The sequence below is a fragment of the Camellia sinensis genome, chromosome 5 (assembly GCF_055761805.1).
Source record: "Camellia sinensis isolate YWXY chromosome 5, ASM5576180v1, whole genome shotgun sequence".
Classification (NCBI taxonomy): domain Eukaryota; kingdom Viridiplantae; phylum Streptophyta; class Magnoliopsida; order Ericales; family Theaceae; genus Camellia; species Camellia sinensis.
Window position 1 is genome coordinate 121,007,740 of NC_138965.1, and position 12,116 is coordinate 121,019,855.

The 12,116-nt window shown below is 31.5% G+C and overlaps 1 protein-coding gene across 1 annotated transcript; it reads right to left on the bottom strand.

Annotated features, from left to right (window-relative positions):
- Positions 1–4,823: 4,823 nt before the first annotated feature.
- On the bottom strand, positions 4,824–5,690 carry LOC114268027 (BON1-associated protein 2). Its single transcript, XM_028209126.2, has one exon. It carries the CDS (start codon positions 5,526–5,528, stop codon positions 4,989–4,991), a length of 540 nt encoding a protein of 179 aa, XP_028064927.2. The 5' UTR covers positions 5,529–5,690; the 3' UTR covers positions 4,824–4,988.
- Positions 5,691–12,116: the final 6,426 nt, after the last annotated feature.

The following is a 12,116-nucleotide window of genomic DNA, read 5'->3' on the forward strand; positions in this document are numbered from 1 at the left end:
AAAATGAAAAATATTGAGTAAATTACAAATACATCCCCTAAGGTTTATTTAAAATACGAATTGCCCCCCGTGGTTTGGAAAATTACAAATACTTCCTCGTTAGAATTTTTTATTTAACAGAATTAATTGAAAAAATAAAATTTCTAACTATTTTCCTATACAATAATAAAATTATTTGAATTATTAATTGAAATAAAATTTTAACATCATTAAAAACTGTTAATTAACTTGATGATTTATTAATAAAAGGATTTATTTGTTATGAAATTAGAAACTTTTAGGGACATATTGTAATTTCTAAAACTATAGGAGTAATTCATAATTTAAATAAATGTCAGAGTATATGTTTGTAATTTACTCAAAAATATTTGCTTTTAACTTATTTTTAAAAGTCAAAAACCAGTTTATTTAAATAAAAAAGCATTTGGAAAGTTAAAAATAAGTCAACAAATGAATTATTAAAATACCCTTGTGTGTGTAGGGGGGGAAAAAAAAATTGTATGATGGTAATATGATCAATTTATAATTTTGCAAGTAATGTGACATTATATTAAAATAATTTTTAAAAAAACAAAAAAGCGCTTATTTTCATCTTTCCAAATAATTTTATAAATATGTCAAAAAACAAAAACAAAAAGAAAAAGACTAAATATTTTCATCTTCCCAAAATAGACTTAAGTCAATTTGGGATTAGTGGGGTGGACCCCTAGTTAGGTTTATAATTTGGAAAAGGGGACATGATGTAACATTGAAATTTTATACTAGAACAAAAAATAGAAAAATATTATACATCCTAAATTTTTTATCAAACCTCTCATATAGGTGTGGAATCCAGACAAGCCCACGTATATGTGAGTCTCACATTTATGTGAGAGATTTAATAAAAAAATTAATAGATTATTTGAAATCTCTAGTATAACTCTAAAAAAAATATTAAAAAGTGAGTGAAATTAAAAAGGAATGGTAAGAGCCTCCATTGGAGAGGTGATTTACACAATCCAAGGTTTTGAAATAGACATGTTGCCAACACTTTTCTACTTCAAATTCAAAAAATAGTGAAAAGAATTTTGAAATTTAAAAGGAAAATTTATTAAGACATCCTCTTTCTAGTTTTTGTATTCTAATTAATTCATAATATATTCTTGTATTTCAATAAATTCTATTATTTGGACAGTTATTCTACCAAATCTTAATTATAATATTTAAGGAATTTTATGAATAATTTTATCTTTACAAATATTTTTTGAACTTTTAGCAATTTGATGATGTAAACATTCATATATTAACAGTATGAATATTCACATCACAGAACATTCACACTTTCGATGTACATATTAATGTTCGCTTCACCTTATTATTATTAAGGGATATTTTGATAATTATGTCACTCATAAGATTTACTGAAATATAAAAAAAAATAATTTGAATTAAGTGAAATATAAGTAGACGGAGAGGATTTATGAATAAATGCTTGAATTTAAAATAATATAATTATTATAGACCGTTAATTTTAATTTTTAATGACCTGTAATAATTTCATATCTTAAAATGGCTATCTTCATTCTTACCTAAGAAAAATTGACTTTTAAGCTTTAAAAATGTGTGAATCTAGTATAAAACTTGCACATTCGGCAAACGAAATATATCTGAATTCATTTCTTATAGGCCCAAACTAAATCAGGCCCATTAAATTGTCGAGAAGTGAAGCGCCAAGTAACATGCTTGCAGATCAAATGATGTGTCGAGTAAATAGATCAAGCAAAATTGGTAAGCAACTATGCTCAGTCAAAGGGGCATGCTACTGACCAAGTTTGACAAAAATATCAATATCCTCACCAAAATAATTCATTATTTTTTTGGGGATAAATTAAATTCACCTACCTTAAATTTAAAATATAAATATATATATATATACACGTATCTTTTAGTAAAATTAATCGAAACTAAGGCATCATTTGACAAGTGATGATTTTAGTTAAAAAGTCAAAAAATTACTAAAAAAATCAAAAAGTTAACAACTTATATTAAAAAGTCAAGGATTCTATTTTCTCTCTACTTTTTGTACATCTTTTCATAAAAAATCAAAAAATTATCCCAAATATATTAATTTTTTTACATCATATTTTAGTTAAAAAATCAAAAAGTTACTAAAAAATTTGTTTCCAAACGAGACCTAAATTGTAAATAAGCACTAAAATCAACAAGGATAAATTAGTAGGGAAAAGATAATAATTTTATTTTTTAATTTATATAACTAACAAATTAAAGATAAAAAATAATTTAATTACTATATAAATTAAAATTTTAAGAGAGACGAACATAATTATATTAAAAGTGTGAGATTATTTTTTTTAAAAAAAATTAAAATTTAGAGGGAGTGACTGTAATTTGTTTATTATTATTATTATTATTATTATTATTATTAGTTTATTATTTTTTTTCCATCTTAACAACCAAAGCACAGACTCACAATTCTATATTAAAAGTGTGAGTTTATTTTATTTTTTTAATTTTAAAATTTAGAGGGAGTGAGTGTAATTTGTTTATTATTATTAGTTTATCAACAATGATTCATCCCACTAAAAACATCACCACTAATAGCACTAATGCATTAAAAAAGTAAAAAAAAAAAAAATACAACTCTAAGATCAAAACATCACATCATTAATGACGAGACCCACTGCCACCTAATTAGTGGGAGCACTAATTAGTGCTCGCAAACATTTTTCTTAGTTTATTATTTTTTTTCCATCTTAACAACCAAAGCACAGACTCACAATTCTGTCATGAAGGGGGTCACTTTTGACATCAAGAATGCGTTATGTCATTGTCTCAAGGGCACTATGACGTCATGATTTCTTTTTCGCGTATATGATACGATCAACTTTCTTTTATAGCCGACATCGTCAAACGACCATATTTCCCTCCGGGTACTTGGGCGCTTCCTTGAAGGAGGAACCTATACATAAAAACGGTGTATACATGTAATTTAAATAAATAAAAATAAAAATAAAATATTTATTATTTATTATTTATTGATATGTTAAAATTATCATTTAATAACAAATAATTATGCAAGTATAACTAATTTTACTAATATATATCTATGGTAATTACAAAATTATATTTGAATGAATAGTAGAGTTATTATCACATGTGTAATTATGTTATTGGTTAGTAATATCACATGTTAATGTTGCTAAATTTTTGCTTCATTGCCTTGGAAATTTATTTTGAAGTTATTTATTCCCTCAACAATGCTATGATTACTTTATTTTCTTATCATATCTTATATATTGGGATTGTTTAGTACAATTTATGGAGTTATTTATAAAAAAAATTTAAATAGAAATTTGTGTTAAGTATTTGATGAAGCTTTTGTTTATAGTTAATAAGACAAAAATAATTTAATAAACTAATTATTTGGAGATGTTAGTAACTCCTATTGTTTTTATTCCAAATTTTAATATACTAGAAACTGTATCAAATAGGCCCACAGTGCCAATCTTCTATTTATAGTTAATTAGAAAGGGGTGAAAAACTATATAATACACACTCATATGTATCTTATAACTAAAAAAATGACATAATGTGTGATATACCCTTTTAAGGGGCAATCTTAGTATTATAAATATTTCATAATCAATCAATTTATTTTTCACTAAATCTAATCACTTTTGGTGAGAAATAAAATATGTTTAGTAAGAGAGTATCTCTCTTATCATTTCTCACTTCTTCTCACTCAACTTATATACCAAACATAAAAAAATAATCACTTTGCTTGGTTTGAGTTTTCTAAAAATACTTTTCAGAAAATTATACTTCCTTTTTTTTTTATTTTTTTTTTGTTTTTACTAATTTTTTTAAATAGTTTAAGCAATTTTTTTTTAATTTTTAGACGCACCTAACATAAACACTTAAAAGTATAATTTTTGCCAAAAAAAATATTTAAAAAATTCACTAAATACCAAAAATATAAAAAAAATAAGAAAATATAGTATATTTTCATATTTTTGTGTATTTATCAATTTTTGAAATATTTTTTCACAAATATTTTACTTTTTAGACATATCTAAGTAAGATGCATCTAAAAAAGTAAAAAAAATGTTTAAAATTTTAAAAATATTCACAAAAAACAAAAAAAAAAAACACAAAAAATAAAAAAACTCAATTTTTGAAAAAATTAATTCAAAAAATTAAAACTAAACACACTGAATAATTTTTTTTTTTTTCTCAATTCTTACAAAATCACCCCATTTAAATAGAGTGTAATTACAACCATGTGAATCGATGACTTTCTATCTGCTAAATCACTTGGAACTTGGGAAGTAAAACCCTTAACTATAATAGAATTCTATTTGGTGAGTGTCCTGATAAAAACTTATTAATAAATTTAAAATAGTTATACATTTTTAATAAATATGTATCATAAAAATATAAAATTATTTTAAATTTTTATTAATCGATATTCTTAATATTCTTAAGACTACCATTAATAAGATCATGTATTATACACAGACATATGTAGCATAATCAAAGGTCTCTTTTGGCAAGAAGTTAAAAGCTAACGTTTTGACTTTTAACTTCTTTTAAGTCACATGACTTTTCTATGAATATTCACATCATATAATTAACAATACAATAATAATAATTCATTTCAAATTAATATGAAAAAACTACCAAACAATAATAACAATCAACATTAAATATAAACATTAATAAGGACATGAGAGATTAGAGGTATTTTGGTATTCTTACCTCAAATAAGATCTAATAAAATAATAAAAAAAATAGATTAGATGAAATAAAACTCTTAAAAAAAATTTTATTAGAAAAAGCTCCCGATCTTTTATTATTAAATTTTTTTATATAGATTTCAATACACTTTCAATCAATCATTAGATCACTCAAATATACACACATTACTGTCCAATCCAATCAACAGCTCACCCTTTTACCTCGAAACCATGCATATCAATCTTCACCAATCAGTAATACCTAGACCAAACCGGAACGCCGGAGACAATCCCATCAGAAACCTTCCCGGCGGCCGGAACCCCCATCCACGGCCGCGACTGTGAACACGAAGTGGCGGCAGAGGAGGCGGCAACTCTTCCAGAACCTTCTGGAAGCTTCACTCTCACCGAAAGATTAACAATCCCGTTTCTCTCACCTCCACTGTCCCTCAACCTATAACTCAAGAAATGCAAGTAGTTCTCGGGAAAGTAACCTCCGGCGAAGTCCGAAGCCGGAATTCTCGCCGTTCCGACGACCTTGTCGCCGGAATTAGAGCGGCATTGTACATCCACATTCAAGAACCGGGCGTGAACCGGCATGTCGACGAGGAGCGTTTGGTTCCAGGTAGGGTAGCTACCGCCATCGATGTCGAGATTCGTCGATTGAGAGATCGGAGACGAGTCGGTTCGGACCACGACGAAGGCGTTCTTCTTCACAGGCCGAGTCCGATCGACTCGCAGGTTTTCTCCTGAAATGATTGTCACTTCTAGAGATCGTGATGTTGTTGCCATAATAAAATTGAACTCTGTAAATGTATGTGGATTTGGAGGATTGAATTGATTTGATCGGAGAAGATGTTTATGGTGTGTTATATATAGGGTAGGGTTTTTGGTTTTTGAGGAAGACGGGGAGAAAGGAGTGAGAAAATGGCGAGAAAGGAGACAGAAAGTGGCACGTTGGTTCAGAAAATTTGGCATGTTTTAGCGTGACTTGTTAAAACGTGACAGCCCAATGAGATTCTTGATGTTGATACAAGCAAAGAGACTTTGATTGGACTGTGACAGAATTGGTTAGTTGGAAGCTGAGAGTTTAGAGTGATTAATTCAATTTTGGCGCTTTGGAGGAAGAAGTTACCAAACTACCGTGCGTGTTCCGGGTATTAATTTACATCGTGGAAAATATTTGGAAAATTAAAAAATGAAAATAGAAAATGAAAAATTGAAAAGTGCTAAAGGTTTTAAAATTCTAATAAATATTTTATCAAATGTCTCACATGGACGTGAATTTTACATAAGTGTGAGGTTTATACATAAGTGTGAGGTTTACATTTAGGGATTGTTTGGGATGACCTAAATAAGTGTACTTTTTATTTTTTTACAAAAAGATGTACAGAAAAGTAGAAAGGTGATGTGATGAAAAAAAGATAAAAAGATGAATTATTTTTGGATTGCCAAACTTGGTCTTAAACATTTAATAAAATATTTGGTAGAAATTTTAAATTACTCAATAATATTAACAATACTAGAGATACTTACATATTTACTAACACACTCACAAGTTTTGATAAGATCAACCATCACTTGGTATATGACCCACATCAACTTGTAAGTGTGTTAGTAAAATTATTAGTATCCCTAACATTTTTCATAATATTTTATCAAATTTTCATAGACACATAAAGCAATGAGTGGATTTACTAACAAAAAATTAAATTAAATTAAATTAAGAAGTAAAAAATAGTCCAGCTATGAAACTTTACTTGAAATTCTGAACTGTTCAAATTTCATTTGTTTGAAATATGTTTAAATTCATTTAAATTTACAATCAAGTTATTATGTGAGATAAAATTTGATCACACAATTAAATCTTTAAAAAACAAAAAAAAAAAAAAAAAACGTTCTTCTTAGTTACTCCGTAGTAGTAGTCTTCTTACTTGTAAAACTCTAGTTGCTCGAGAAGTATACTTCATCCGAAGATTCTTCTTTTTAGTTGAGTTGAGATAAACCTCTATAAAGAATTCTAAAATTATATAACTTAGATAAATTATTTGCAATGATCTAAAATATATTTTTTTATTTTAAAAAAAAAATAGAAAAAAATAAAGAGATGGTGCGAAAGAAAAAAGAAAAAAAAGATGGCTATTGTTGGGAATGCCAATCAACCCCTCTCCAAATAGTTACACTTCAGTCGGGCCTGACCTATTCCAATATATCAGCTAATACTTTATTGACACCTAAGCATCTCAATTTGAGATCTTACCTTACTCAAAATTACGTTCCACACTTTTAAATAACAATAATATTTGGGACCCCAAAATTTGTAATTTCCACAACTCCCAATTAATTTATGACCATTCATTATTATTTTTTTCCTCTCTGTTTCCTCTTTCTCTCTCACAAAATGTGTGAGGGTGTGAAAGTCATGGGGTCTCTATCACCACCATAGTGTTATAATATTATTATTGACCCAACTTATTATACAAATTACAAATAATTAAAACCTCTAAAATTATACCATATCATCTATTAATATACTAATTGATGCATATAACATTATTCTAAATAAATCACATCTTGTGAATACATTTAAAGCAATGAGTAAATTTCCTAACTTAAAAAATAATAATAAATAAAAATTAATGGAGCTATCAAACTCACTCACCACCTCCATCACTACCTCATCTCCCATTCATTGCAAAAGAAGTTTAATAGAGCAAACAAGATGATCAAGTTAATTTATTAATTCGTACTAAATTCAACTTTATTTACTTAAATCTGTTTATTAGATGGACGAGTTTGTATTGAGTTAAATTGTTTTAATACAAAAGGTGGAACTGACCATTGGTAATGGGACCTGCAACCAATTAGTCCCATGGTATGTTTCATTTAGGAAGTTGTAAGAAAGAAAAAGAAAAAGAAAAAGAAAAAGAAAAAGTGCTACGTGCTTATCGAGGCAGGGCGATCCAGGTCCCCGTCGGGCTGGGTTCAAATTGCCATTCCTATCGCTTCCTTATTCGTCGCCTCCTCTGACGCCTCATTTGATGCCACTGTGACTGTCGCATCATCTACTTTGACGCGACCAACGAGCTCCACTGCGACTCCATTGTCGATCTCCACAACTCTACCCACCTCTACCTCCTATTTCTCTCTATCTTTCTCTATCTGCCATAACACTGCAACAAATCACCACCATATGTGGCGTAATCGAGTCGTTATCTCACCGGACTCCATAGTCCTCCACAAGTTGAATCGAGAACGAGGGAGATTTCTGTCATCACCATGGTAGAGCTACGGATCTAGATCTATTCATCAACATCATTGATATATATAGATAGTGATATACATGTTTGTTTGATGTCTCTCTATCTAGATTTGAGTTTTGTAGTAGTTGTTATTGTTATTGTTGATATTGATTGTAACAACCCTGACCTGTGATTAGCTATTAAATCATGCCTAATAAGTAATTAAGATGAAATTCTACATTAATTACATGTGTTATATGTTATTTGCATGTATTTCTGTCTGTCGTAGAAATATGGGGTACTTACGTGTAGGTCCTAATAAGTGGACTTATTGTCTAATAGGTCCTATGAAAAAAATTTGTCATAAAAAAAGGTCACTAATTGTAAGTTTTAGCGACAATTTATAAAAATCATGACCAAAAAAAATCACTAATTGTCAATTTTTAGCGACTTATGTAAAAAATTGTCACAAAAAAATTATTTTTAACAACAATTTTATTAAGATTTATTTTTAATAAGACTTGATGGGAATTAAGTCTAACTATTAGGACCTATTGGTAGTTTACCCTAAAAATATCTGTTTGTGTTTCTGTTTTGTTCTGCTAATTGAAGTCCTTATCGATATTGACTTGGGTTATGTGTTATTTTGAATTTTTGGAAATTTCTGATAGGTTCAATTAAAATTCGATTCGAAACGAAATAATTAGAATAAAATAATGTTACTAAATTAGTCTTAACCCAATTTTGATTAAGCTTCCTTAATGAGCCTATAAAAGGCCAATATCACTCTAGAACTCCACCTTACATACACTATATCTTCAATTTTGAGGCTAAAAATGTGGAAAAAGAAGAAAAGAAGATAACTTGGGTTCAACATTGTGCAAGAAGGAGATTGATGAGAATTGGCTTGGAACCTAGCTAGAGAGTTGAGTTTTGGGAAGAGTAACTTAGGATCATTAATAATTCAAGATCTTAGGTGAGTATTTGACTCCTAATCTTTGTGTTCAAGTTCTTAAGAAAAAGAATTCAAGAGATTTAAGTGTTAAAACATGAGAACTAAGCTAAAAATGTAGAATTAGAAATCACCTCATGCATGCATGTGCATTTCATGGTATTTTGAAGTTGATTTCAAACAATTCTTCCATGCATGTTGTAGACGCGCTCCGAGGGCTTCATGCTACTACAGTTTGGACTCAAATGTCACGGTTCTGAATCTAATCCCGCAAAGTGCAATGCGAGACCGATAAATCACCAAAGAGTCCAAATCCGGCAAATCATTTTGAAAAACTGATTTTTAAGAAAGAAGTGCCAAACATGGACTGCTTTGCCAGATACAGAGTCGCCACCTAAATATTTTATTTTGGGAAATTTAGGAAACCCTGACTTGTTGCCTAAGGCCACGTGTCCGTCATCACCAAAGTTGCCTCGGCTCGGGAACTTGGGTACGATTGGGAAAGGTCATCTATGAGCACCCCCACTTGCCCAATCAAAGATCGGCCACTACTAAACATGATATATTGTTTTTGAAAACACATGTGTTCTTCTTCCGATTAATTAGCTAGAATTACTATGTGATGCACACAACACACAAGTATAGACTAGATTGCCTAATTTGGAACAAAGTATCACATAATGGTTTGAATGTGCTACTCGCAAGTAGGCTAAGACGTGGATTTTGCCACCCTCGGGTGGGCTTAATAAAACAAGATTTTGCCACTCCCAAGTGGGCTTAAAACTCGCATTTCGATGAATTGTTCTAATTCAAGTAATCTAACATTCACCCACAGGCATTCAGGCAGTTATATCACATAAGTAGTTAGCCTCATAGTAAGCATGCTATCATGGTAACACTCATACTCATGCAAGATGCTAAAGCATAAGCACTTACCTAGTACTCCGAGCCAAAACAAGAAACTAGTTAGAAATCATGCATGATCTTAGTTCATGTTAAGATGGCCAATGCAACACATGCAAAATGCAACTAGAATAGGCTCGGCTAATCTAAGAATGGCATATGAAATGCGACAACTCGATACACATATTCAAGTTGGAATTGAAATACTATGCAATTAGTATGATGCGTCGAGCCCGGTTCGTGCAATACGAATGAATGTATGCAAACATGCTAACATAAGTATGCTAATTGAAATATGACTTAAAACTAACCATCAAAAGCAGATAAGTAAAAGGGAGAAAGACATGGGGTTGGAAGACATTCACACGCGCACGCACACTTATTACAAATTCGCCCTCTCGACGGAGGGTCCGAATAAATAATACAAACCAAATGATTAATCAACTATCCTAGCAAATTAATTATTACAAACCCTTAATTAATTAACAAATTAATTACAAAAGGAGGCCGTCGCAGCTCCACCTCGAAATGATTGAATGATGCATGCTCGATCGCCTTGCTCGGAAACCCATTGTCATGCCACATGTTGCCTCTGTTTGCACTGTTTTGCTCCTCTAAAAATTGCACAAGTCCCAAGGATGTTTCTGGACCACTCCCCAAGCACTATGGGATGTCACTGGCGAAGAGATAGGACCACCGGCCATTGGAAATTGGTTATCGACCATTTGTAAGGCTCTCGGCCAGATTTTGGTAGCCGGCCGGCACTGAGGATAGCCGACCGGCCATATCTTCCTGTAGAATTCTGTTTTTGCTGCAGTAGAGGACAGACAGTGCATGGCAAGACATTTACAAGATAATGTGTGTACAACCACCTTCCCTATCATGCTATAAACTCAAAGGAGTATGGCTCTCGACCCTTGGACCACCAATCATGCATTTCAATGCGTGATGGCCAAAGGAGCCAAGTGTGCGAATTAATGTGGAATGAATGCAACAAAACGTATGAATGCCTAGAACTCTACCATGTTGGATCAAGAGTGTCGGTGACCGAGGATTGAGGCATGTTTCGTCACTTCGAGTACGAAACGTCCCTTGATCCTCGTGTTTGGTTTGACACCCCAAACCAAACACAATGCAATGCACGCAACCAAGTACAATGCAACATGGGAATGTTAGGCAATGTAATATGAGCATGCCAAGTGCAATGTGATGCAACCTAACGTGCAAACAGCATGGTAATGCAACAAGTATGCAATACTACAATGCGACCTAGATATGGAAATACACAAAGTGATAGGCATGCAACAATGACACCAACCATAAGGATGCAACAACATGTAATGCGATAGGCATACAACAATACACAAATGCATGATCCATGGACTTACACTAAAGATGGATAGACCTCAGCCGTACCAAAAACAATAGCCAAAACACTCAAATTAAGGTACCAAAAAAAGGGAGACATGCAAGCACATACATGGATCTTTAAGCTAGGCAATGATGCACAATCCTTAACCATGAGCAAAATAGGATAAACATGAGAACATGACAATGCAATAGGCTCTGAAATCAGGTGAAGAATGATGCCAAATCATATACACAAGTGAAGCATAGCATGCTAATGGGCTCAATGCCCAAAGCTAGTCAAGGGGCTCTCACCATGGCCATATCAACCAAGCCCCAAAGGGCCAAAGTGACCTAAGACAGTCTTAGGGCAGGCCAAAACAAGGCTAGAACATGCATGGAATAAGGCCAAAATATGCTAAAAAGATGGGCACAAACAAGGGGCATGCAAGGCTACAAAGGGAGCATTATACTATGCCTATCACAACCAAACATGGCATGAATTAAGCAATAAAAAACAAAGTTATAATATGTCAAAATAAGCCCCAAAACCCAATGAGATGGCATCCCAAAGACCTAATCATGGAGATATACACAATGACCCAATCTTAAGGCACAAAACAACAACTCTTCAAAGCATTGAAAAGATGGCAAACATAAGTGTGTGGCTACACTACATGGACTAAAATGTGATTTCAAATGATGCCAAATCATGAGAATAGTCAAAACAATACATGCTAGCAACTTGGTGCACAAAGCTTAATAAGCTAGGATGAACTAAGGCTATACAAAGCAATGCATATATGATCAAATCAACACCAAACAGAGCTTAAACATGGTGAAACATGACTAAAAGTTCCTTGGAGTTTAGCCGAAATATGCAAGAATAGTGGTCCAAACACAAGATGCATGTTATGCAAACATGCAAGATTACTC

Coding starts and splice junctions, on each gene's coding strand:
- LOC114268027 (XM_028209126.2), bottom strand. CDS start 5,528: ATGGCAACAACATCACGATCTCTAGAAGTGACAATCATTTCAGGAGAA.